Below are 24,216 nucleotides of genomic sequence, written 5' to 3'. Positions count from 1 at the left end.
ACTGCTCACCTCTTAGGTGTGGGCTGGGTAAGGTGATTTCCTTCTGAAGAGAACAGTATGGCAGAGGAGGAAAAAAGAGTGATAAGCACTACCTGTTCCAGGTGATGGAGCCCAGCACCACAATGATTTATCATGTTGATATTATGTGTTGAAAATGTTACTTACTTTTGTGGTCTTCCTTCCCAAACCCCATAATCCCAATGTAATGATCAGAAAAACATTTAAAAAATCCTGGTTGAGGAACATACTACAAAATATTCAATATTCATATTCAATATTCCTCGAATCTGTCAAGGTCATTGAAAACAGGAATGTATGACAAAACCGTTGCAGTGAAGAGGGGCCTAATGTGGATGGTACCACAGAACAGATAAAGGGCATTAAGTAAAAACTAAGGAAATCTCAATATGGGACTTCCAGTAATAACAGTTTATCAAGATTGTTTTTTTAATTGAAAATATGTATCATACTAACGGAAGAGGTTAATAGGGAACCGGGTGTGGAAAACTTGGGAACTCTGTACTATCTTGGTAACTTTTCTGTAAACCTGAAACTTTTCTAAAATAAGTTTTTAAAAAAGAGAGTAGTGAACATTTTCTTACACGATACTGTATTTTTCTGTTGCATCATTTTAAGTGCCTACTTTGTCTTATATTATCTATAGATTTATATCATATCTTATTTAACGTACCCCCTATTTTGGGGCATTTAAATTGATGCTAGTAGGATGTACCTACACCACTGAACATACCTGGGATTAGAGGAAAGGCTGTTTTTGACATGGAAACTTACTTCCTTTTGCTTGATATTATTTCTGTGTTCTTCTCTTATTTATTTTTCTAAATTTCCCCTTGGGAATGACTTTAAGTACGTTCTATATGTTGATGACACCAGCGCAGGTGATTATCTTGCAGGCATCTCCAATTCAACACATTCAAAGGTGCACTCTTATTTTTCTTTCCCTTCAACTTGTTCCTCTCTCTGACGTCCTTATTTCCATTAGTGCCTTAATAGTTTACCCAATATTCAACCAAGAATCTGGGAGTCGTACTTGGTTCCTTCCTCTCCCTCACCATTCTATCTACCGCTTCATTCCTTACAGTCTTTCACATCTTCTGTCCATTCTGTCCCTAGAATCTACCGTGAAGTCACTAATTTTTCCATATCCACTGCCACCATCCTAGTCTGAGCATCATTGACTTATGCCTGGACTCTTGCAATCCATAACTGGTCCATTTTCTCTCTTGCCTCTTTTCAGTTCATTCTTTGGATTGAATTGCACATGCAGTGGGAAGCCCTATGAGTTTTAAGTAGAAGAACAGTATGAGACGATGTGTGATTTTACAATGAGCATACTGAAAGATGTGCAAAGAATGACTCCTTACCATGACCTGCAAGGGTTGGCATGATCTGGCCTCTGTCAACCTCTCCAATTTCATTTCCTGTCTCTTCCTGTCACACTTCAGTTACATTGGTCTATTTTCAGTTTTATTTCCCCATCTGCCAATCACCTTCCTGCCTTAGGGCTTTAACACGTTTTTCTCTCTGTTTTTAAAGTTCTCCTCCATCTCCTCTCCCCATGCCAGTTCCCATAACTGTTTGCTTAGCTGTCTTCTCCGCTATTCTTAGGTCCAAAGAGGGCAGGATGATGTGTTTTTCATTTACTTATGTATTAATATATCCAGTAGCTAGCATGATGCCTCACACAAAGCAGCCCTCAGTATTTGTTGAATAAGTAAACAGCTACTAATTACTGTTGTTATTCATGCACTAAAGAAATTGGTGTGCAAGCTCTATGTTAGGTGCTATGAGAATATAGAAAGGGTTTATAATACATAATTTTTACCCTGAAATAGTTCCCAGTTTAAAAGGAATGATAGAATGAGATGCTAAATAATATTGCAACATGGAAAATGACACTGTAGTTAAAGTTCTGCTAGTAGACAGATGTGTGACCTCAGATAAATTATCTCCATTGTGTGTTCCTTTATTTATCCAAATCTGTGATATTAGTGTTTGACTAGATTTTCCTAAGGCTCTGGTTTTATAACAGGTGTGCAGTTAATGGTACTTTGGTTAAATTATTTACTCGTAGGCAACATCCTTGGAGAGTCTGATGCAGTAGGCCTGTGAATTCCCCTGGTGACTGTGATCACATCCGGATTTAAGAACATTGACCTACGTCTTTTTAGCTTTGCTATCTTAGAATTCTAATTGCAGTACAAGGCAGTCTGTGACAGTGCAGCAGGAATCAGGCAAGTTAAGGTCATGTATTTGTTCCGAGGCAGAGACGATATTGTTTTTTGCTTGGGTGATGGGAGAACTTAATGGAAAAGGTGATGTTGGAATGGACTTTGAAGAATGGATGGAGATATGAGCAGGTGCAGAAGTGAAACATGAGAGGTGTTTAGTCTTTTTTTTTTAAAGATTTTATTGGGGAATTGGGGGAGGGGAACAGCATTGGGGACTTGGGGAAGGGGAACAGACAAGTTGCTGTCCTTTTGTTCTTCAGTCTAGTTGTGGAGGACGTCGCTTCACTGGTCCATGTTGGTATTATCATTGCGCTCTTCCCAGGTAAGGCAGATCAGTCACTGGCCACTGGATGGCTACTCACGGCAGCTCTTGGCAGCTCACGCTGGCTGCTGGCCACTCATGCTGTCACCAGCAGCTCACGGCAGCCCAGCTCCAGGTCGAGCTGTTGTTCAGTATCTTAGTTGTAGAGGACGCAGTGTCACTGGCCCATGTGGGATCCGAACTGGGGCCCTGCTGCTCAGAGCTGGTGTCCCAAGCCAGCTCTTAACCAATGTACCACTCGGCCGGCCTGGTAGGTGTTTAATCTTAATTGGAGGCCAGAATATATGCAAAAAAGCAGGGGGGGAAATGACCCATTTTGAGGCAATGGACCATAGTTCTAGTCTTGTTTTCCCTACTTTATCTGTCATACTTGGTTGTCCTTTTGGAAGTAAAAGATTCTATTGTTGCAGCTGGATCCTCATTTGGTGGAGGTGAAATATATGGTGATAGATCCCATGGGGCCGCTTTGGGAAATAATAGGACATTTTTGTATATAAGCCTTTTGGGGCTGTGCCCTTTGAGATCTATTTTGACCACCCTGTTGGTTTTCTGGTTAGATATACAAAGAATATCAGGACTCACTCTGTTATCTAAAATAATAGTTTTGTCGAGTGTGGAGGCTCCAAAATCCAAGGTTTGACCTCAGCCTGCCCTTGCTAGTGCTTGGGCCACAGGTGAGCCATTATTGGCTGCCATTATGGACCATTTCCACTCCTGGTAAGTAAGAGGGCTTCAGGCCTGCCAGTGCTGTCCACCAGGAGCCCAGATGTGTCAGGCCTTCTTTGAGGGGCTTTCCTTCAAAAAGCCAGGTTGACTCCTGGCTGCCTTTCCTCATTCGGGAGTCTGGGTGGCCCATGGTGGTTGGTAGTTCAAGGCTTCACAAGAGGCGGTGGGTTGGACTGTGCAGAGCATTGACTCTGAGCCAGGAGTCTTGACTGCTTGGTCAGGCCTTGCTGCACAGGGCCTCCAGGTACCGGTCTCCATGAAGCTCTTCCACACACTCTCGCTTTCATTCTTCACAGCAGCCCTCCACCATTACTCTTTCTTGAGCATTTATATACCTGTCTCTGTGGTAAGGCTTTTTGTACTTCTCATTTAATCCTCTCAACAAGCCTGGAACGTGGGCGCTATTTCCATTTTTCACAAATGAAGAAATGTGGCCCAACTTGTTAAATTGCACAGCCCACATAGGTAATAAATGGCAAAATCAGTGGAAAAAACAAAACAAAACAAACAAACAAACAAAATAAATAAATAATAATTTTGCTGTCAGAATGATTATTATTCAACCGAAGTTGGCTTTTTTGTTTAGATGAAACCATATAAAGGCAACATTCTGAGTAAATTATATAGCATCCACATGATGAAATAATGAGCCTAAGTTTAGGGGATGAAAGTAATGATCTGATGCAACATTTAGAATGGATATACACTATGTAGTTATTAACTGAAAAGTCACATCCTGCATTCTTTTGATTTGTGGAAAATTTGTCATTAATTGCCAGGAAGCTTCTGATTTTTTCATACATAATCACATCATAGCTGTTGACTTTCTCCCCCTTCTCCTGCCTTAAAATACATCCTTGTAAATAGTAGATTACTTTCAGCTCTGTAATACCCCTTTTAAACATTGGGTTACTAAGTTTAGCCCAGTCGCTCTCTTTTTTTAAAAATGAAATTATTTTTTCCCCCAGCTTTGCCTCAGAGTCGTTACTGACAAATCACACTTTGTTTTGGGATAACAACTGGCTTAAAATCTGATTTAATCTTTTTCCCCAGTGGGAGCCTTCTAGTTCTGAAATGCTTTTTATTTTCGTGAGTTAGCACTGTGTGCAGATAGTGGATATGGCATCCCATTTAGAAACAGTCTGTGAGATGAGTTCTGACCCTTCATTTAAACTCATTCTAAATGGAGTTACTTTTATTAAATAATTGTCAAAGATAGCTTATCAAGGTAGGGTTAGAAACAGAAATTAAAATTCAGAAGCAAGAATGAGGTAGTGGGCAAGAAATGAGGCAGCCAGGTAGAATTCAGTGCATGTGTACCCCTGGCAGCTGTCTCCGATGAGTGTAGGATTTACAGGCGACCCTGTGGGACCCAGTCAGCCCACTACATCAGGCAGCCATTGCTGATGTGGGTTTCCTAACTATCAGTTGACTTCAAAACTAGAGAAGTGAAAATACCGAGCCTGTTGTGATTAATTGTGAAGAATTACTTTTATTAATGCGAATTCTTTGCCTTTGGTAGTACCAGATCACCTTAGAGAGTGCTTTAACCAGGATTTATTTGAAAAGAACAAACCACCCCACAACATAGCTAGATGAAAGAAGGACCTTTCCTATAGATAAGAGAATGGAAAACAGAATAGAAAAGCCTTAGACTAGAGAAAATATCCCCAATTTCAGGAAGAACCTTCATAGGAAAATTACTACTGTGGCACACTTGCTATCTATTATCTGCCAGGCTGTTCAGAAGAAGAATAGAATTAGGAATTAGAACTTGGAAGCACATTTAAGAACTTGAACTGTTTTGCACATCGTGTTCTGTGTTCGTGTTGCCGTGGGTGACATTGGCGGCCAGCCTCTGCTTCAGCCAGAGTGCTGGGGGTTTGTTATCTGCTTACACAGTAGGATTTCCCGTATTATGGGGTTGGATATGGGAGTTCTGCTCTTTTATAAAGTCTGAAAACCACTGGTTTAGGTCAAATGCCCAAGATTTTATAGAGAATGTATCTGACGGTCAAAGTAGTTATATTTTATACCAACAGTTGCACAACTAATTAGAGGTTGACAGAAATTAGAAACCATGAAACTGGACTTCCCATCCAGTGCATTTTTACTACAAAATGTTGATTTGATTTTCCATTTTGAAAGACACAGAAGTGATCTGTGAAATGGTGATTAACACTAGGCAGCCCCAGGCAGCCCTGGAATGCTCCATGGTTCAAATGCACAAGACCAGATGGAGGTGCAGAAGTGGATGACTCAGAGTTTATTAGTTTTGCCACCTGGGCACTACAGCCGAACCAGCTGCCATGAGGCAGTTCCAATTTCAACAGAGCAGTAAATGAACATAAAAGTCAGTGTAAATCCCGGGCACACAGGAAAGGGGAATGGCTGCTGTTGCAGGGAGATGCACCCAGGCCGAGCCCTAGTTATAGCCCTTGTAGGAGGCACAGGTGCCATTCCAGGTAGAGGGCAACAACAGGTTGTGTCACCAAGCCCTAAAAAATTGCCCTTTGAGTTCTTCCAGGAGCCAGTCTCAGAGTGGGGTATGTTTACCTTGCTGGCTTGGTAGATGCCCAGTCACTTCTGATGATCTAGAATGGGACAAGCAAGCCCATGCTCTATCTTAGTTATGTTATGAGGCTAGAAGCCTTTTTTTCTGGAAACTGGAAAGTTGCTGTAGGTCACCTTCTTTCCACGGTTCTGGGCCCTTGGAGGCATGGATAGTCACTGGAACATAAGCTGTTTGTGGAAGATCAGCAGGAATCAAGCCGTTATCTTCCTGTCCTCATATGGAATGGAACCATTGTGGGTTTTCAAGATCTGCATGAGGAAATATTGCAAGAGTCAGAGGTCGATGCTAAGGTTTTAGATGACCCGTTTAATAGAACTCTGGTTCTTGAAAGCTGAACTGAGTATAATGCGGGCATGGGGCCAGCAGCAAGTTGGGAAGGTAGAGTAATTTTTGTTTAAATGAGAATGATTCACTGATGAATAAAAAAAAGTCAAATAATGATCTGCTGTGTCTGAATGCTTTGAGTAGCAAGTGACAGAAAACTTGACTAAACCAACTTAAACAAAATGGAGGTTTATGATTTTTTTATGTAATGAGACGTGTAGAGGACTGTGGCTCCTGACTTTGGTTCACCTGCTCAGTGATGACACGGCTCTTTTATACTCGTGGAAGGTCAGAGGAAAGGTGGGTGGGGATAGGCCTGTGTTTTCCTGTGGCTATGCTACTGAAGGCTGGGCCAGGTTCATCTGCTGGTTAACCTCTGCCTGCAGGTGTCTTCTCGGCCTCACTGATGTGGGGTTTGTATTTCTTGGTTGACCATTACTCAGTACTCAGTTTCATGCAATGATGTAATACTGCTCTTCCTTTCTGATGAGAGCATGGATGCCTGCATATTTTCTAACCTGTTGGAGGTTTTGTCTCTCTCTTTTTTCTTTTACAATGACGTAAATTGAAATCAAATGAGACCTCTCATAGTCTCCTGCTTATGAGTATTGATAAACTAGCTTTTTTTTCCCCCTTTCTGGTAGGTGGCATGTTTGACCCAGGTAGCTGCTAATTACCTGATTGCCCAAAAGGAAGCAGAACGGTGGGGCACAGCCCACGGCAGTATTGTTCCTTACCAGGTAAGAGCACAACAGTACAGCATCGGGCTGCTGTAATCTGCAGTTCTGTACGGCATGAGTTTGAGAAATGATTTCCTTTAAAAAAACTTCCAGGGTATTCTGACATATATCTTTGTCTGACTATAACAAGGTTCTGTTGTTCATTTTAAATGCTGGGTTTTACACATTTCTTCATCAGAAGAAGATTAGTAACAGGACACTTAAATGGATCAAAGAAACTCGCTGAAAGTGAGTAACTTTTGAACTCATGATGGTTTGCTTTTTTTTTCTTTTTTCACCTAAAAGAGGCACTGATTGTAACCATTTTATAAAGCATGGTTTGTTCACATGTCAGTTATAAACCAAATGCTACTTACCCAACCTGACAGTGATATTCTCACAGAGTTGGAATAAAGAGAAAATTTGTGTGTGATGGATATTCATTTTTCAGCAAAGCAGAGGGTTTAGGAACTACTGTTCTTTATTAAGTGTCGAAACTTGTCCTAAGAAATTGTTGACTTTGGTAATGTAAATGAATATGTGAAGGAACAGTGATCTTTCAAAAATAAAACAAAATCCAAAACTTGAACTCTTCTTCCAGACCTCCAACCTTTGCTTAGCCCAGTTGCGTCCTGTCTCATTGTATTACTAATGTGTTTGTCATATCTTCTGCACTGTGTTGTCACTGTAAGAGTAGAAGTGTCTTTTCCATCACAGTGTCCTTTCTCACATGCAGTAGAAGCACATACTAAATACTATCTAAATACCTGTTGAATAAAGAGTAAATTATACTAGTCATTTCAATGCCAGTGCTCTTGACAGAATACCCGAAAGCCAGCATTTTCCATTTGCTAGGAAATCCATCAACACTGCTAATGATCCTTTTAGGTTTATTTTTGTTTTTTTTTTTTTAAAGATTTTATTAGGGAATTGGGGGAGGGAAACAGACAAGTTGCTGTCCTTTTTGTTCTTCAGTCTAGTTGTGGAGGACGTCACTTCACTGGCCCATGTTGGTATTATTGCCCTCTTCCCAGGTGAGGCAGATAGGTCGCCGACCACTGGACGGCCACTCACGGCAGCTCTTTGCAGCTCATGCCAGCTGCCAGCCACTCACAGTAGCTTATGGCAGCCCACTGCAGCTCTACTACAGCCTATGCTGTTGCCGGCGACTCATGGCAGCCCAGCTTCAGGTCGAGCTGTTGTTCAGCATCTTAGCTGTAGAGGGCGCAGTGTCACTGGCCCCAATGTGGGATCCGAACTGGCAGCCCTGCTGCTCAGAGCTGGTGTCCCAAGCCAACTCTTAACCAATGCGCCACTCGGCCGGCCCCCTTTTAGTTTTAAGAACATTATCTTCTTGTGCAAAACTAGTTTCATTTTCATTTTTAAATACAGATTTGAGGAACGCACTGGCCCAATGTGAATCTACACTTCTCTTTCTGTTTCTACTTATGGTCCCTCTACACTTGAGACATTACTGTGATTTCTCTCTAGAACTATGATTTCTCTTTTTAACACATTTAGTTAATCTTGTGGCATAATTACAGTTGTGGTAACATTTTCTTTAGTGCTTTCCATGTTCTCTTCTATAGTGGTTTTATGGCCACCGTTTTCTTCCCCACTTCGTAGTCCCCTGTGTTTGCCCCTACACTTCTAGCCAGAACTACCTTAGTTCACAAAAGTGGTATTTTTCAACTAATTAGAAACCATTAAATTCAGCCTCCTCATTTTTCAGGTAAGAAATCTGATACCTAGATTGATTAGATGGACTCCAGGTCTGATCTCCTGCCTCCTTGGGAGAACATTCTTTCAGATCCTGGTACTTTTGACAGGGGAGTGTGATTCCAGTCCTCTCCTTCACCCTACACCCACGCCATCAAACTTGCTCCTAGCTAAGGGGTCAGTCACATGGACTAATTAATTATGCTCATCAATGATAAGGGAGACCCCTCTCAAGGGCATTTTAACAGAGGACAGGGCAGTGTTGGAATAATGGGAATTCATCTCAGATAATGGGAGTCCAGGCTTCAGTTTTTGATGAGTGTGGAGAAAACATTTGTAAGGGGAAGGCTTTACAGTGTAATTCAAAATCTCATTGCATGGGGGGGGGGGTGTTCATGTATATGTTCAAATATAAGATTTGTAGTTTATTTTTTGCTTATTTAAAAAAGAATGTCCTTTTAAATAATCTTTTTATTTTTCAATTAAAGTTGACCTACAATATGATATTTAGAATGTATTCTTTGAAAGTTTTGTGTAGACCATAGCTATCTGCCTGGATGTTCACACCAGAGCTGTGGCATCTTGGGTGTGCTGTCTGTTATTTCATTGTGATGTGAAAGAAATGTATAATCTTTGACTTTTATTACTCTAGGTAAAGTATATGAGAGCCTCTGTGTGTGTGTGTGTATTTTTGTTCTTTGAAGACAAAAATGTACATTTTCTGCTTGAATTGTCCCAGTCACATGAAATGGATAGTGTGCTTATTTGATCTAGTTGATTGCAGCTTTATTATTGGTAAGAAATAAGAGAAGATACGCTAGGGTGTGTCCTCAGGAGCCTAAAATTAATTTGTTTTCTCTAGGTAGAGAACTGGTTCTGTGATTCAGAACTGTGATTAACGGACAAATGCAAATTTAGCCTAAATGAAACTAGCATACCAAAATGGGTCCTAGATATGCTTGTAGGCCCTGATCTGTTTTCATTTTTTAAAATAGATTTGGGAACTATTTTTATGGGTGAATGCCAGGATAATTATAATTCAGTTTTCTATAATAATTATAGCTTTGCATCTAATTTGAGTTGTCTTCAGTGTTGAGCTGAAGTCTATAATGAAGACCCTGATGGTCTCAGGAATTAGTTACAGGGCCCAGACCACTTTCCTCAATTCTTGTTGAACCCTATTCGAAAGATCATAGATCTTGAATGCATGGAATGTAAATTTCTGAAAAGTAGTGATCCTTGATTTGTTTGTTATTTTATATACATGCAATTCTTAACTTCACAGGTTGATTATCCACTTTTGCATTTTCTTCTCTATTTTTTGGCTGCCCACTTTTTGAGAATGAGTAAGCTAAAAAAAGGAGACAGAACTGAGATAATCATTTGCTACTTGTTGAACATCTTGGTGGATACTTTTCTGAGAGTTCAGATTTTAAAAAGAATTTTGGATTTCAATGACTTTTTTGTTCCCATTATCATTGTATTTTGCCCCTGAGAAATGCCCAGCTTAAGAGATTGATAATTATATAATGTTCATGTTAATATTTTTCATGTATTGGCTTTTGTCCAGGACTTGTCAGAGTTTCAAACAATTATATGAGTATTTATAAAGACCTGATGGTTTTGTGGATGGGAGAGGAGAGTGCAGAGAAAGCAGTTAGCTAGTCTTCAAAAAGAATATATTTTATTAGGTAATACAGGTATCAGTGGGGCCACTGTCCTTTAGATCTATGACTAACATGATAATCCCCCTAATTTCATAGACTGTGTGTATCCAAAACTCTCTCCCAAGTTTCTTCAGCATTCTAGGAACCTGTATGTGCATGTCCTCCTCTGCTCTCTGGTCTTATGACCCACACTGACTTCTGTCTTTCTCCAATGTCACAGGAGATCCATTCACAAATATACTACTCATGAGGATAGGAGACTATACTGAATATTTTGAAGAAAAATGGGAAAGTTTTTACAGATGAAACTTATAGTCTGCCATAGGAGGCCTCACCTTTCTTAATCAGAGCCTTTGGCTGCTACTAGGGAGTGTCACTGTTGTGAATAGCATAAGAATCTCCCCATCTTCTGTTCCTTTCTTTTCCTTCTCCTTTTTTGGCTTCTCTTCAAGAATAATGAATTCCTCTGATCTTATACAGAGTTGTTACACTCTCTAGTGCAGGCACAGATCTTTGGGTGGCTCCCTAAACGCTTAACAATTTATTGTTTGTATATAAAGAGAATCCCTTCCTAAGGGACATGATGGTGGATCTAATGTTATAGAAGCCTACTGAGCTCTTTATGTATCCTGATAACTGTTTTTCTCTGAGTCCAGATTGCCTGAGAGAGCGCAGAGTTTCATGTACTCCTTCAGCTATGGTGTTGCTACCATGATCAACATAAACTGTCCAAGGACTAACCCAGAGTATGAGACTACACCACAACTCTGTCCTCCCCTTAGAAGGCTGCCAGAATGAACCCCATCATTCCTTACACATTGGCCTCAATCTCCAGCAGGACTCCAAGTCTCCCAGCACATCTGTTACCACCTGGACGATCATTCCCACGTGGCTCTGTTCACCTCTTCCTTTGACCCAGTCATTCCTTCTGTCATCAGTCTTGGTGGCTGTGAAAGCCACTGAGAGGACCAAAGCAACAGCCTGGCCTCTTATTTTTTAAACCTCTCATTGTTCATAGTGGTCTTTTCCTGTTTCACTTAGAGCCCACTCACGTATTTCTCAAACTTGAACATGGACACGAATCATTTGGAAGTCTTGTTAAGATGTGGCTTCTAATTCCAGGTGATGCCAGTGCCGCACTGGGAGTTATAAGGTTCAGGATCTAGACTTTATTATCATCGATGACAGTGCCATCTCCTTTGTATGCAGCTGGCAAGCCCCAGTGTTGATTATAGACTTCCCACTCCATGTATTCCAGGCCTGTACTCAAGCAGTGAATGTGGGCAGAGGAAACATATTATACCTGCCCTGTTGACTCTCCCACTCTTAGTTTATGGCTGCCTCCCTCAAATGTCTCTCTCAGCCTTATCCAGCCATCATGTCACACTGAACTACACGTTCACCTCTGAGGGGACTATTTCACATCTCTCTCCTCAAATCTCCGTCCCCCCTCCCCATCTTTTTCCTTCGCTAAGGACTTCACCTCTTATTTCACTCAAAAGTGATGCAATCAGAGAACAGCTGCATTTTTCTCTGCTGTACCTCCCAAACTCTTACATGTGTATCTGTATGTAGTTCATTTTATTTCCTCCTGTCATAATGGATGAATCGTCTCTTCCCACATTCTGTCTACTTAATAGCACTGCTCCTGCACATTATCTCTGTTATCATTTATGTTATCTGACAGGGCATAAACATATGATCCGTCCTTAAAAGAAACCTAGCAACCTTCCTTGGACCCCCATGGCATGTCGTTTTCGATCTTTCATCCCACTTCTCCATGTTCCTGTATTACAAAATCCTCAAGAGTTGTAGGTGGTGTTTGCAGGCAGGAAACACTCCACCATCTCTTTACGATGCCATTTGTGCCTCACGGGCAGAGATTTTATAGTGCTCTGAAGTCTCAGGAGGGTGGGTGGGTGCTGGGTAGCTAGGGGAAGGTGACTTTCCAAGAAGTTCATTAATAAGAATATTCGTTTTATGCTTTTTCTTGAGCCTTTCAAATATACGGCCTTCAAAGGGAATTTTTCCCAATGGCCTGATAATTCACATGGCAATTTCTTTTAAACTTTTTTTTTCCTGGAGTAGCTTCTAATTCAAGAGATTGAAGAAAACAATTATTCATATGATTAAATAAAATTATGTCTCCCTTTCTTCAGTTGGTCTCATTCAACCAAAGAGTACAGCAGGAAGCTGTGCTGTTATTTCTGGTAGGGACACTATACTGTATATTTAACTTGGCACAGAGACTCAGACAGGTGGTAAATTCCAAGTTCGAAGAGATGTAGTACTTTGCTATATTATTTCTGAGAAAACGTCAGAATGCTCCTAAATCATAGCAGATAGGTAACCTTGGGAATCTTTTTTAACCCATGTTAAGGATGTTTTTAGTAATTCAAAGTGTAAATGATATACATCTGTTTTTTCTTGGGTGTTTTTTTTTTTTTTTTACCATACACTAAAATATTCACTAAAGTCTGAAAGTACAGTTTAAACAAGTATATGATGGTATTGCATATTTAATTTAATTGATGCATTGGTAGTAACAGTAATAATATCATGCTGGCTTCCACTGAACAGACTATGTAAAGGATACGTGTGTGTGTATCTGTGTGTGTGTATGTGTGTATACATATATACACATTTTTTCCTCATTTTATTTTGATGAAAGGGACACCTAGAGAGATGAAGAAACTTTCTTATGGACATACTAGAAAGTCAAAGAATCTGGATTGGAACAATGGTTTTAAGATTTCAAAACTTATTTCCTTTCTCTCTATATCCAAACTAGTGAGATTTTGTTGTTATTGTTGTTGTTTTGTGTGTGTATGCGTGATACATCATGGACACCTGTCTTAGTTTCTTTGGCAGATGATAGAATTCGTCTAGTCTGTTTCCATCATCTCTTTGACAAATGACCTACTTGTCATGATTTTAGAAGGTACCAAACCTACCAAGTGACCTTGCTATAGGAGAATTAATATATTTGAATTCTGAGCTATGTACACGTATAGGTTTCCCTCTACCATGTTTTCAATTCATGCTTTCACAGGACTCAATAAATCAAATAACAGTTTGTTGAGCCCCCTGTGGGGTTTTAGTTCCTGAAGGCTTCCAGTTGAGGAAGAACTGGGCCCTTGATTTCAAAACACTCAGAGGCTATCTAGCAGGAATAGCTGGGGCAGTTTGAGCTGTGGGGTCGGACAGATCTGGGCTTATAACTGGACTTGACCAGTTATTGGCTGTGAAATCTTGGACAAGTCTTTTACTATCCCTAGTGTTAGCTGCTTCCTATCCAAAAAGGGAATAATGATAGTCATTTTCATGTTTAGTGAAGGAATTAAATGAGATAGTACATGCTAAGTCTTTTGTGTAGTACTTGACTCTCACAAGTGTTTAATAAAAGTTGGCGCCTATTATTATTTCTGTAGTTAAACTAATAATTATAACTTTGAAAAAAAGTTTCGAGGAAACTATGAAATAATCTTTATGGAAACTATTCATGGCAGCTTAGGGGCAGAGTAAATAAAGGTAAAACATACTGTACTTTTCTGTTTTAAAAATCTGTTCTCAGATAATTTTTAGAAATTGTAGTATTGAGCTATTGTCCAAATGTAGCATTGTTGAAGAAAATACAGTTTGAGGAGAATCGTATATAACAGTACCACTCAATTGTGAGAGGGAATAGGGATTCTAGTTTTACTGAGGTGTCTAGTTAATTGAGGTTTAGTATAAATTCATACTTAACCAAATGAATCATGACAAATGATTTTCAGAAATGATCTCTGAGAGCCACAAGATGGGAAACTAATTCTGTAAGAGATGCATACCCACCCTTTTGTCGCCAGAAGTTGTGGAGATTTCTCCTTCAGTTTTAAAATGTGAGAGAACTACAGAGCATTTTCAACATCTGTTCTTATAACCTTAAGATTGCAGTGAACTTCGATAATGTTTACCCAGTAAAAAAATACCTGGTAATTTATTGGGAACAAAAGTGTGGGTGATAGCAAATAGATTAGATTATGTCTCAGAGGTTTCTGCAAACTTTGGATTACTTAGCACTGACAAATTAGAGTGTTCAAAGTATGTATGCATGCATGTATGTATGTATGTTTGTACGTATGTACATATGTTTGTATGTATGTATTTATTTATTTTACATTAAGGCATGAATTGTCTGAATTTCTCCAGTCCTTTTTGTTCTAAACGTTTTGGTGAGGTAGCTTTTAAATATTTGCTTTAAAGCTTATGTGTGCCTTGAGCCTTATGAATTTGGGATTCTTGTTAAAACAAAACAAAACTGTTTATTTGAAGATCCAGGTTGAAACCATTGGCCAGGCTTTGCCACAGTCCTAAGAATATAAAATTGGACAGTCCAAGAGGAGATAAAATTAGGGCAGATTATCCAGCCACTGACACAATAAGCCCTCTGGGCTTTTCCTTAGAGAAGGTTCGGGTTTCTTTGATTTAAAATAAAATCCCTGAATCTAAAATAAATTAGGCAATATGATGTTTAAAGAGAGCATATTGCCCAAAGAATAAACATATTTATGACTGTTCAAAAACTACTGTGATTTTTAAAAATCAGAATTGCCTCCAATGGACAAACATGGTCTTTTTAATGCATTTTACTAGTAGGTAAAAAAGAAAGAGGCACAAGGAAAGGCAATGTATCTTAAAGAATAAATCTAGAATTTCTTTAGGATCTTATCAGCTTCTCTTGCATTCTCAATTTTCTCAATATATAGGCAGAATTCATGTGATAGTATGTTGTTTATGCCTATAAAATTTGGCTAAAATTATCCCAAAGAATCAAATGCCATAATGAATATTCAGTTAAATAATATTACTCTTAATATTATATTAATAATAATCATAATCATCATTAGAGATAACATTTATTGACTCATTATGTGTCCGTTATTAAGTACATTAAATATATTAACTCATTCCTCACAGCAATGCTGTGAAATACCTGAGGCGCCAAAAAAATGTATACACATAACTTATATTCATCTTTTGTTATGGGTATATATTGAGTATTACAAGTTTAATGCAGTTTTTCCTTTCTTAAAATGTGTATGCATTTTTTTGGCACCCTCTGTAGGTACAGCTACTGCCCTCACTCTCAGATGAGGGAGCTGAGGCATGGGGAGGTTAGGTAACTTGGCCATGGCCATGGGTAAGTGACGTAGCTGGTTTCTACGTGAGGCAGGGGGACTGTGCCCCGAAGGCAGATGATGCAGTGCTGCTTACTTAAACTGGCATGGTTAGTGTCGTTTTCCATCTTCATCCCACGTTTGAGGAAGAATTATGTGACATTTTCCTCTACATAATTTTCCCTTTAGGACTGCCAAGAGCAATTGAAGAGGTATAAGCAATTCTGTTGTTTACTCTTACAGAGATCCTTAATTATGACTTAAAAGCAAATTTCCTTCAGGAAGTCAGGTTGTACATCTTTTGAATAAATCCTTTGATTGCATATGCTGAAATTGTATTAGAATCATAATTAAGTCAAGTTACAGGGAAATTGCTATCTCTTGCTCAATCTGTGTAACAACAATGGTCCTGTTCTTGAGCAGTGTAGAAGCTTGGTGTGGCTTTAGCTGTTGTGAGACTCCATTTCTGGTTTTCAGACTCTGTTTCTGTGAGGTTGGTAGACTGGGACAGAATTGGGGTAGGAAGAGGTATTTGGGGCATGAGAAGGTGTATTCAGGGGTATGGGGTGGGGGGCAACCTTGGAAGAAACCCAACAGGCAGATCTGGAGAATTCCAACCCCATTTCAATGAGAACAGCTCTACTTTTTGTTTGTTTGAAATAGGGGTTCCACTGCTTAAAAATGATTGTTTGTCCAAGATCCATTGACTTGTACTAAAGGATTCTTAGTGGACTAGAAGTGGATTTTTTACGTGTCTCTGTGTGTGTGTGTGTGTGTGTGTGTGTGTGTGTGTGTGTGTGTGTGTGTGTTTGGGGAAACAGGGTCTGATTTTCTTCACTGTCAGTGGCTCCTAGAACTGTGACCCAGAACCAAAGAAGGGGTTCTAATTTAGCTGAAATGGAGGCTTTGACAGGAGGGGTTTGTGTGGGGCCTGGCAGAGCTCCTCTGTGGAGGAGCTCACACCTCACCTTATAGCCAAGGTCTGGCCTGCTGGCTCTGTGTGGAGGCCAAGGCTCATTGGCACAGATAAATGACACAGGACTGGATTATGGAGACAGTGGATTTGATGTATTGACACATCTGTTCTGTTCTTAGGGGTGTCCAGGGCAAATACTGAGATTCTGAGGAGCTGTGCTTAGCACTTGTATAATACCCCTATGGCTCCCTGTACAGGCACAGGCTTCCTGGGGGAAAAGAACCGAGTTCTGATATGGTACAAATTACTATTATAATACAATTCAATATCTGATAAATAAAATAATGGAAGAAAACCTGTAAGGTGTTACGTTCTGAGGTTAACCTGCCTTGGAGACTTGAGCAAATTTTGTCCACATATAAGTGTGGCTGTGAAGCATGCTATTTTCCTTAGTTTTGTTTCTGGCATTTAGGAAAAGTAGCACTGGCGCAGTGACTCTGGTCATGGTAATGTAATGTGCATGCTGAGTGGGCTAGTGAAATAGCAACATTGAAAAATCATATTAAGTCAGGAGACAACAAAGATGGCACAGTAGGTAAACACTGTGTTTACCTTCTTTCACAACCACATCAAAATTACAACTAATCTACAAAACAATCATTATTGAGAATCACCTAAAATCAAGCTGAACTGAAGCCTTTCAACCAAGGGCTTGCAGAAGAAGCCACCCCCAGACTGGTAGGAGGGTCAGAGACGCAGAACAGGCTGGTCCCACACCCGCATGTGACTTAAAGATCGGGGGGACTATTTTGGCTGTGGGGGTTCCCCCATCCCCCAGAGGAGTGAGAGGTCCCAGCCCCACCCCAGCCCAGGGTTCCAGTGCTGGGAGAGAAGTCTCTACAATTCCTGGTTGTGAAAACCAGCAGAGATTGTGACTGAGTGAGACTGAGGGAGGCTGCACTCACAGGTGCTCCTCTTAAAGGGACTGTGCATGGACTCACCCACCAACGGAATCACTCGCTCTGAGCTCCAGCACTGGGGCAGCAGCTGGAAAGGCAGCAGGGACATATGGTGGGTAATTGAGTTGTTTGGCTTGGGATGGGGGTTGGAGAGGTGGCTTTCTCCTGGACGGGGGAGCTGGTGGAGGCCATTGTTTCTTTGTGAGACCTCCCCCTTCCTGGTGGGCGAAGACAGGCGGCCGCCATTTCTGAGTCTCTACCATTTGTTTGCCACACCCTGGTGATTTGAGACCTGGCTCCACCCAACTTTTGGGCACACCCAGGCTGCTTTCAGTGGCTTTTTCATGCAGACCACCTGCCTTGGCTCAGGCTGCAGACTTTCCTAGGGTCTCTCAAAGGTTCTTGGAACTCAGACAAACAGCATCTGGCTTGAGTGTGTCCCATATCTCTGGCTGAGCAACTCTAAGCTGGCACTAAGACAGCCAGCCTTGGTTCACAGCTTGGCCTGTCAAGGCACTTCCAAGCATAGCATGTGTGGCAGACATCTGCGGATTTCTTTCTGGCTTCTGCCAGGTGGCCCTGGGTGGGGCATGGGCTGTGTCTGACCTTTACCTACAGTGGATCCCCTCCAAGGTGGTCTTGGGGCTGGCACCCGCTGTGGCCAGCTTCAAAATGAGTTGGAGCATCACCCAGCTGCCTCCAAGAATAACACACGCAAGGGGCAGATTGGGCAGGTACCAGAGTCCTGCTGAGGCAGATCCTGCTCTGTAGTGCCCTGCACAACAGTTCTTCCACTGTAGTCAAGGCCAGTCCTCACAACCAGTGAGCCCAAGGGTCAGTCCCTCTCACTGATGTGCAGTTATCAACTGAGGCTCAACTACAAGAGGAAGGCACACACAACCCACACAAGGGACACACCTGGAGCGCATGACTCAGGTGACCAGAAAGACTATGCCACTCAATCCCACAGCACACCTACTACATAAGGCCACTCTTCTAAGACAAGAAGACATAGCAGCCCTACCTAATACACAGAAAGAAACACAGGGAGGCAACCAAAATGGGGAGACAGAGAAACATGTCCCAAATAAAATAACAGAACAATGCTCTAGAAAAGAACTAAGTGAAATGGAGATTAGCAATCTATCAGATGCAGCGTTCCAAACACTGGTTATGAGAATGCTCAGTGATCTCAGGGAGAACTTCAACAGAGAGATGAAAACCATAAAACAGAAATAAACGATACAATAACAGAAATGAAGAATATATTACAGGGAATCAACAGTAGATTAGATGAAGCAGAGGATCCAACCAGTGATGCAGAAGGTAACATAGCAGAAAACACCCAACCAGAACAGAAAAAGAAAGAATCCAAAAAATTGAGAGTTTAAGGGGCCTTCGGGACAATATCAAATATATCAATATTCGCATTGTAGCGGTACCAGAAGGAAAAGAGAGACAGCCAGGAATTGAAAACCTATGTGAAAAAATAATGACAGAAAACTTCCCTAACCTGGTGAAGAAAATAGACATACAAGCTGAGGAAGCACAGAGAGTCAAGCAAGATAAACCCAAAGAGGCCCACACCAAGACACATCATAATTAAAATGCCAAAGGTTAAAGACAAAGAGAGAACCTTAAAAGCAGCAAGAGAAAAGCAGTTAGTTACCTATAAGGGTGCCCCATAAGACTGTCAGCTGATTTCTCAACAGAAACTTTGCAGGCAAGAAAGGATTGGCAGGAAATATTCCAAGTGATGAAAAGCAACGGCATACAACCAAAGTTGCTCTATCTGGCAAGGCTGTCATTTAGAATTGAAGGACAGATAAGGAGCTTCTCAGACAAGAAAAGCTGAAGGAGTTCATCACCACCAAACCAGTACTACAAGGAATCTTAGAGGGACTTCTTTAAGATGGGAGGGGGGTTAAAGATGGATGAAAGGAGAAGGGATTAAGAAGTACAAATTGGTTGTTACACAGTAGTCATGGGGATGTAGGGTATAGCATAAGGAATATAGTCAATAATATTGTAATAAACTGGTATAGTTTCAGATAGGTACTATATCAGGGTGAGAGATAGGAATGGGGTAGGGGGCAGGGTGAATAAGGTGAAGGAATGAAGAAATACAAATTGATAGTTAATACAGTTTGGGGAATATAATCAACAATGTTGTAAAGATCATGTAAGGTGCCAGATGGGCACTGGACTTATCAGGTGGATCACATCATAGACTGTGTAGATGCCTGACCAATGCGCTATACACCTGAAGCTGAAGTAGAAGAACATTGAATGTCAACTATAAATATATAGGTATATATAGTCACAGAATGTGGAGTACAACATAGGGAAGATAGTCGATGGTATTTTAACAGCTATATAAGATGTCAGAGGGGTAGTAGCTTGGGGGGTGGGGTATTACTATATGAGGAGTTTAAATGTCTAACTGTTACGTTGCTTTGTACACCTGAAACTAATAAAAAAAATAAATTAAAAAAATGCTATTGCAGCACACAAGTGTTATAAAATTCTATGGTTCATGATAAAATTACTTCAAGTAATGAAAAACAAGAAATCCAGTTCACAATGTAATGGGAAAGTAGTTATGACAGAATGAAGTACTATCTTTGGAAACCTGCTATATTGAAGTAATTTCAACTTCTCTATAAGAAACTCTCAACAGGCATCAGTGTTAGAACTTACAGAAATATTCCCAAGCTTTCCACATATATGATGTTAGGAAGAAAAATGGTGGAAAGGGAAAATCAAAACTGAAGAAAAAATTCTTAGAATTTGAAAGTTATCAAAATATAGTTAAGACCACTGTTTAAATGAAATCTTCTTAAAGTATTTAAGAATATTTCAAGAAAACATTCTTCATAAATTTAATATATATATAAAAACTCAATACCATCATGAAAGCAATTAGCACGAGTGTCTAAAGTAAATCATAGTTGTGTGATTACATTAAACATTATCTCAGAATTTCCAAATTAGAAATCATAAGTATAACTGTGAGATAAGAGAAACAGAAACTGAAAAACATTAAAAAAAAGGAAAATCATATTAATAATCCATTTGACCTAATTTTGACCCAGAAATGATTCTCGTGTCCCTTCCCTCTTCTTTCTTGAGGGTCAAAGCAGGTATGGAATGCTCTAGGTCAGGGGTCGGCAAACTGTGGCTCGCGAGCCACATGTGGCTCTTTGGGTACATTCCTTTTCAAAAGTTTGCTGACCCCTGGAAGAGCCAATTCTGTCCCTCACAACAATTTAAAAATTATTTGAGAACCATAATTATATTTTTACATAATCACCATTATATGAATAATATCCTTAAAAATTTTATAAATGAAACTATGATAGTTTTATTTTCATTTTCAATTTTACTTCAGAGCCTGTGGCTCGCGAGCCGCAGTTTGCTGATCCCTGGCAGCTCTTCCATCTCAAAAGTTTGCCGATCCCTGCTCTAGGTACTCCCCACTCAAAGTGGTCCAGGGAGCAGTGACATTGCATTGCATGGAAATTTGTTAGAAATAATAGATTCTAGTTTATTCTGCTGAATCAGAATCTGCATTTTAACAAGATCCGTAAGATACTTTTTTTTGTATACATTTTTTTTTAATTTACAAGGTTCCATTTATTTAAAAAACAAAAACAAGAAAAAAACTTAAGGTAGCCAAAATGAATACACACCTGAAAGTATTTTCTGAGGGAACTACTTAGCTAACCTATGGTATTAATAAGCACAAGGCGGTTTTATAGAACAATTGCTTGCAGATATCTTTTAAATGAACATTTTACATAAAATTTAGTTTATTATACATCCAAATAGTGCTTCTCAAAGGGCAGCACCATTTCTTGGCTGAGGGAGTGGAAACATATATCTTAGGGGCTTTGCAACACTACCCACCCCTGGAAAAACATTCTATTATAATGCACGTCTTTTTTTTGTTTTGAAGCATCCTACAGAGTTTAAATTCTAATAAAGTAAATATCAGTCTTTAATATCCCATGTGAACAAAAAGCTCTTTGGGGTCCCCCCTTTTTTTCAGAGTAAAAGGGTCTTGAAACCAAACCTGAGAAAACCAACTGTAGTTTATCATTAGCCATAATTGGTCAGTTTCTGGCTCTGAGCTCATAAAGCACCAGTGTGATGCAATTACCAAAAACTGCTATATAAGGTCCTGCCTGGGCTGAGCTTTTTGTCCACTAATAGCCCAGGAAGCCGATTTATGGTGAGCTGTTGGACTTGGACCAGTTAGCTTGTTTTCTCCTTATTCCCAACCCCCTGCCCCATTTTATTTTTTCCCTTCACTATGGTTTTCTTTGTCTCATTTTTTTTCTCATCATTTTACTTTATTTTTATTAAAAAAAATCCTATGATATTTGTTGTAATCAGTCAATAGTGAATGTCTCATTTTTAAAAATTTTCCTTTTTATTTGCTCCTTTCTCATTTTTCTTTTGTTCTTTTTTCCTCATTCTTTTAAGTTTTTCAATTTTTTATTTTCTCATTTTTTTCTTTTTCATTATTTTTTCTCATTTTTTCCTTTAGTATTTTTAGTTAGTATTGTTAGTACAGGTATTGTATTTAGTCAGTGTAATTAGCATAGTTATTGTTTATTCTTTTATTATTTATTTTTTATTTTAATTTTCTTGATTATTTTGTTTTCTCATTTTTTTCATTATTTTTTCTCATTTTTTTCTTAAAATTGTTTTTAGTTAGCAGTTTTAGTATTGTTAGTACAGTTAGTATATTTAGTCAGCGTAGTTAGCATACTTACTGTTAACACAGTTGGTGAGCACAGTTAGTATTGTCAATGAGTGTAGTTGGAAGGCCATCATGGCGCGTGACTTTTCAGGCATTGCTGTTGACCAGGAACCCCACAGTGGCCATTACGAGCTCCCGGAAACCATTGGCAAGGGCGTCTTTGCCAAGGTGGTGTTCGGACGCCATATTTTGACAGGGATGGAGGTGGCTGTTAAAATCATACATCAACAGGACTTTTTTAAAGTGCACAGAGCTCTCCTGCGAGAACTCCGCTGCATGGCAGACATGCACCACCCCAACATCGACCAACTATTCCATGTGATCGGCACTGCAGAATCACTCTGCCTAGTCATGGAGCTCGTGCTAGGAAGGAACATACTGGACAACCTTCATGCCCACAGTTGCATGCCAAAGGACATGGCCTGCGGTGTCTTCTGGCAGCTGGTATCAGCAGTGTACTATTGCCATGACAAGGGCATTGCTCACAGGGACCTGAAGGCATAGAACCTGCTGCTGGACACTCAGATGAATGCAAAACTCTTAGACTTTGAACAATATGCCAGATCCAAAGTCCATCAACTCAGCACGTTTTGTGGCAGCCCTGCATATTGTAGCCCCAGGACTCTTCTGGGGCCGAAAATATGATGGTCCTACCATGGACGCGTAGGACTTTGGGGTGCTGCTGTGCAGGATGCTCACAAACTCCCCCCATTTCAGGGGAATCAATCTGGCAGAGCTAAAGCAAAAGGTGCTAGCGGGGAGGACGATGTGTCATCCAACTTATCCTCTGAAGTGGAAAACCTAAAAAAAACTAATCCTTGACCCCCAGGAGAGAGAAAATCTGAAAGACATCGTGCCGGATTCTTGGCTGATCATGGGCCAGGAGAAGGAGCTGATGCCTTATGTTGAGCCACCCATTGATGTCATAGACCCCTGGGTAACCAGGGAGATGCTGAATCTGGGCTTCCATTGGGAAGACATCAAGGACACATTGTCAAACGAAGCATACACCCATGTGATGGCCACGTACCACACCTTAGAAACAAAAAACCCCGAAGTCCAGCATCATACCCGCTGGGTCAAGCCCTTCCATCCTCCAGAGCTGCAGAGCCGCAGTCTCTTCCCAGCCCAGGAGGCCCAGCCAGAGCGCTCCAGTTTTCAGCAGGTGGGGCAGCAGACTATGGACCACGAGTCAGGGCAGAAGGCCCACGAGTCTGCCAGTCCATCAGTCATCCTGGAGTCCAGCACCACCACTTCCGAGTCAACCACTGAACCCAGGACCACCACCCTACCTCCCCGCCCGGGCCCCAGGACTGCCGCTCCCTAGCCCAGACCAGGGTCCTGGGCTGCCATCCCTGAACCCAGACCGGGGTCCAGGACTGCTACCCTCGAGCCCAGATTGGGGTCCAGGACCACCACCCACCTCCCCGCCCAGAATCCAGGACCGCCACTCCCGAGCCCAGCCTGGAGTCCAGTACCACCATCCTTAGCCCAGACCCTCCGTGTGGTCCTGGAGACTCTCCCTCCAGCCACAGCACCAGTAGCAGGAGCAGTGGAAACCGAGAGGAAATCAGCCAAGTCCAGTGGGGGTCAGCTAGGAGATACTTGAACTTTTTAAGAAAGCTCTGTTGTCTGCCGCCCAAGAAGGGGCCCTGCAGATGCAGCAAGGTAAAGCTCCTTTAGATTTTGGATGCCAGGCAGGGGAGGTCAGGCCAGGCTCCCTGCATTTTAAATGCGGAACTGGACAAAGCTGAGGTCCAGGGAGCCCGACTACATGGTGGGGGAAATCAGCCACAGGCTTAATGCAAACTGCAGGTAACAGCAGTGCAAGTACACACTGTGTGTGCAAGGAGCCCTGGGTGAGAGGACTTGGTCAAGCAGACAATGGAGGTGTGCAAAGTGCCGTGGCGTTCTCTGCATGGGATTCACATCCAGGGTATCTGGCATCACTGTGGCCTTCAAAAGCATTGCACCCAAAATCGCTGGTGAGCTTGGAGGACAAGAGGAGAGGCCGCCCTCGCTGTAGGTCCACCTCTCAGCCCTGAGCTGGGTGAAACTTCAGAGACTGGACTGTGTTCCCTGGGGCCCTTCTTCCCTCCCCTCTTCTGTG

General features: G+C 41.0%; 1 protein-coding gene across 5 annotated transcripts in view; it reads left to right on the top strand.

Annotated features, from left to right (window-relative positions):
• SUGCT (succinyl-CoA:glutarate-CoA transferase) overlaps nucleotides 1-24,216 on the top strand; it is a 798,083-nt gene that overhangs the window by 158,058 nt on the left and 615,809 nt on the right. For all 5 annotated transcript variants that reach the window (XM_019653837.1, XM_019653840.1, XM_019653838.1 and 2 more), the window contains one exon: nucleotides 6,844-6,939. In XM_019653837.1, the coding sequence (XP_019509382.1) occupies nucleotides 6,844-6,939 (96 nt within the window). The remainder of the gene's footprint in view (nucleotides 1-6,843; nucleotides 6,940-24,216) is intronic.

The sequence above is a fragment of the Hipposideros armiger genome, unplaced genomic scaffold, assembly GCF_001890085.2.
Source record: "Hipposideros armiger isolate ML-2016 unplaced genomic scaffold, ASM189008v1 scaffold_208, whole genome shotgun sequence".
In the NCBI taxonomy this organism is placed as follows: domain Eukaryota; kingdom Metazoa; phylum Chordata; class Mammalia; order Chiroptera; family Hipposideridae; genus Hipposideros; species Hipposideros armiger.
The sequence above is the reverse complement of the archived record's forward strand: the minus strand, read 5'-3'. Positions and strand labels throughout refer to the sequence as shown.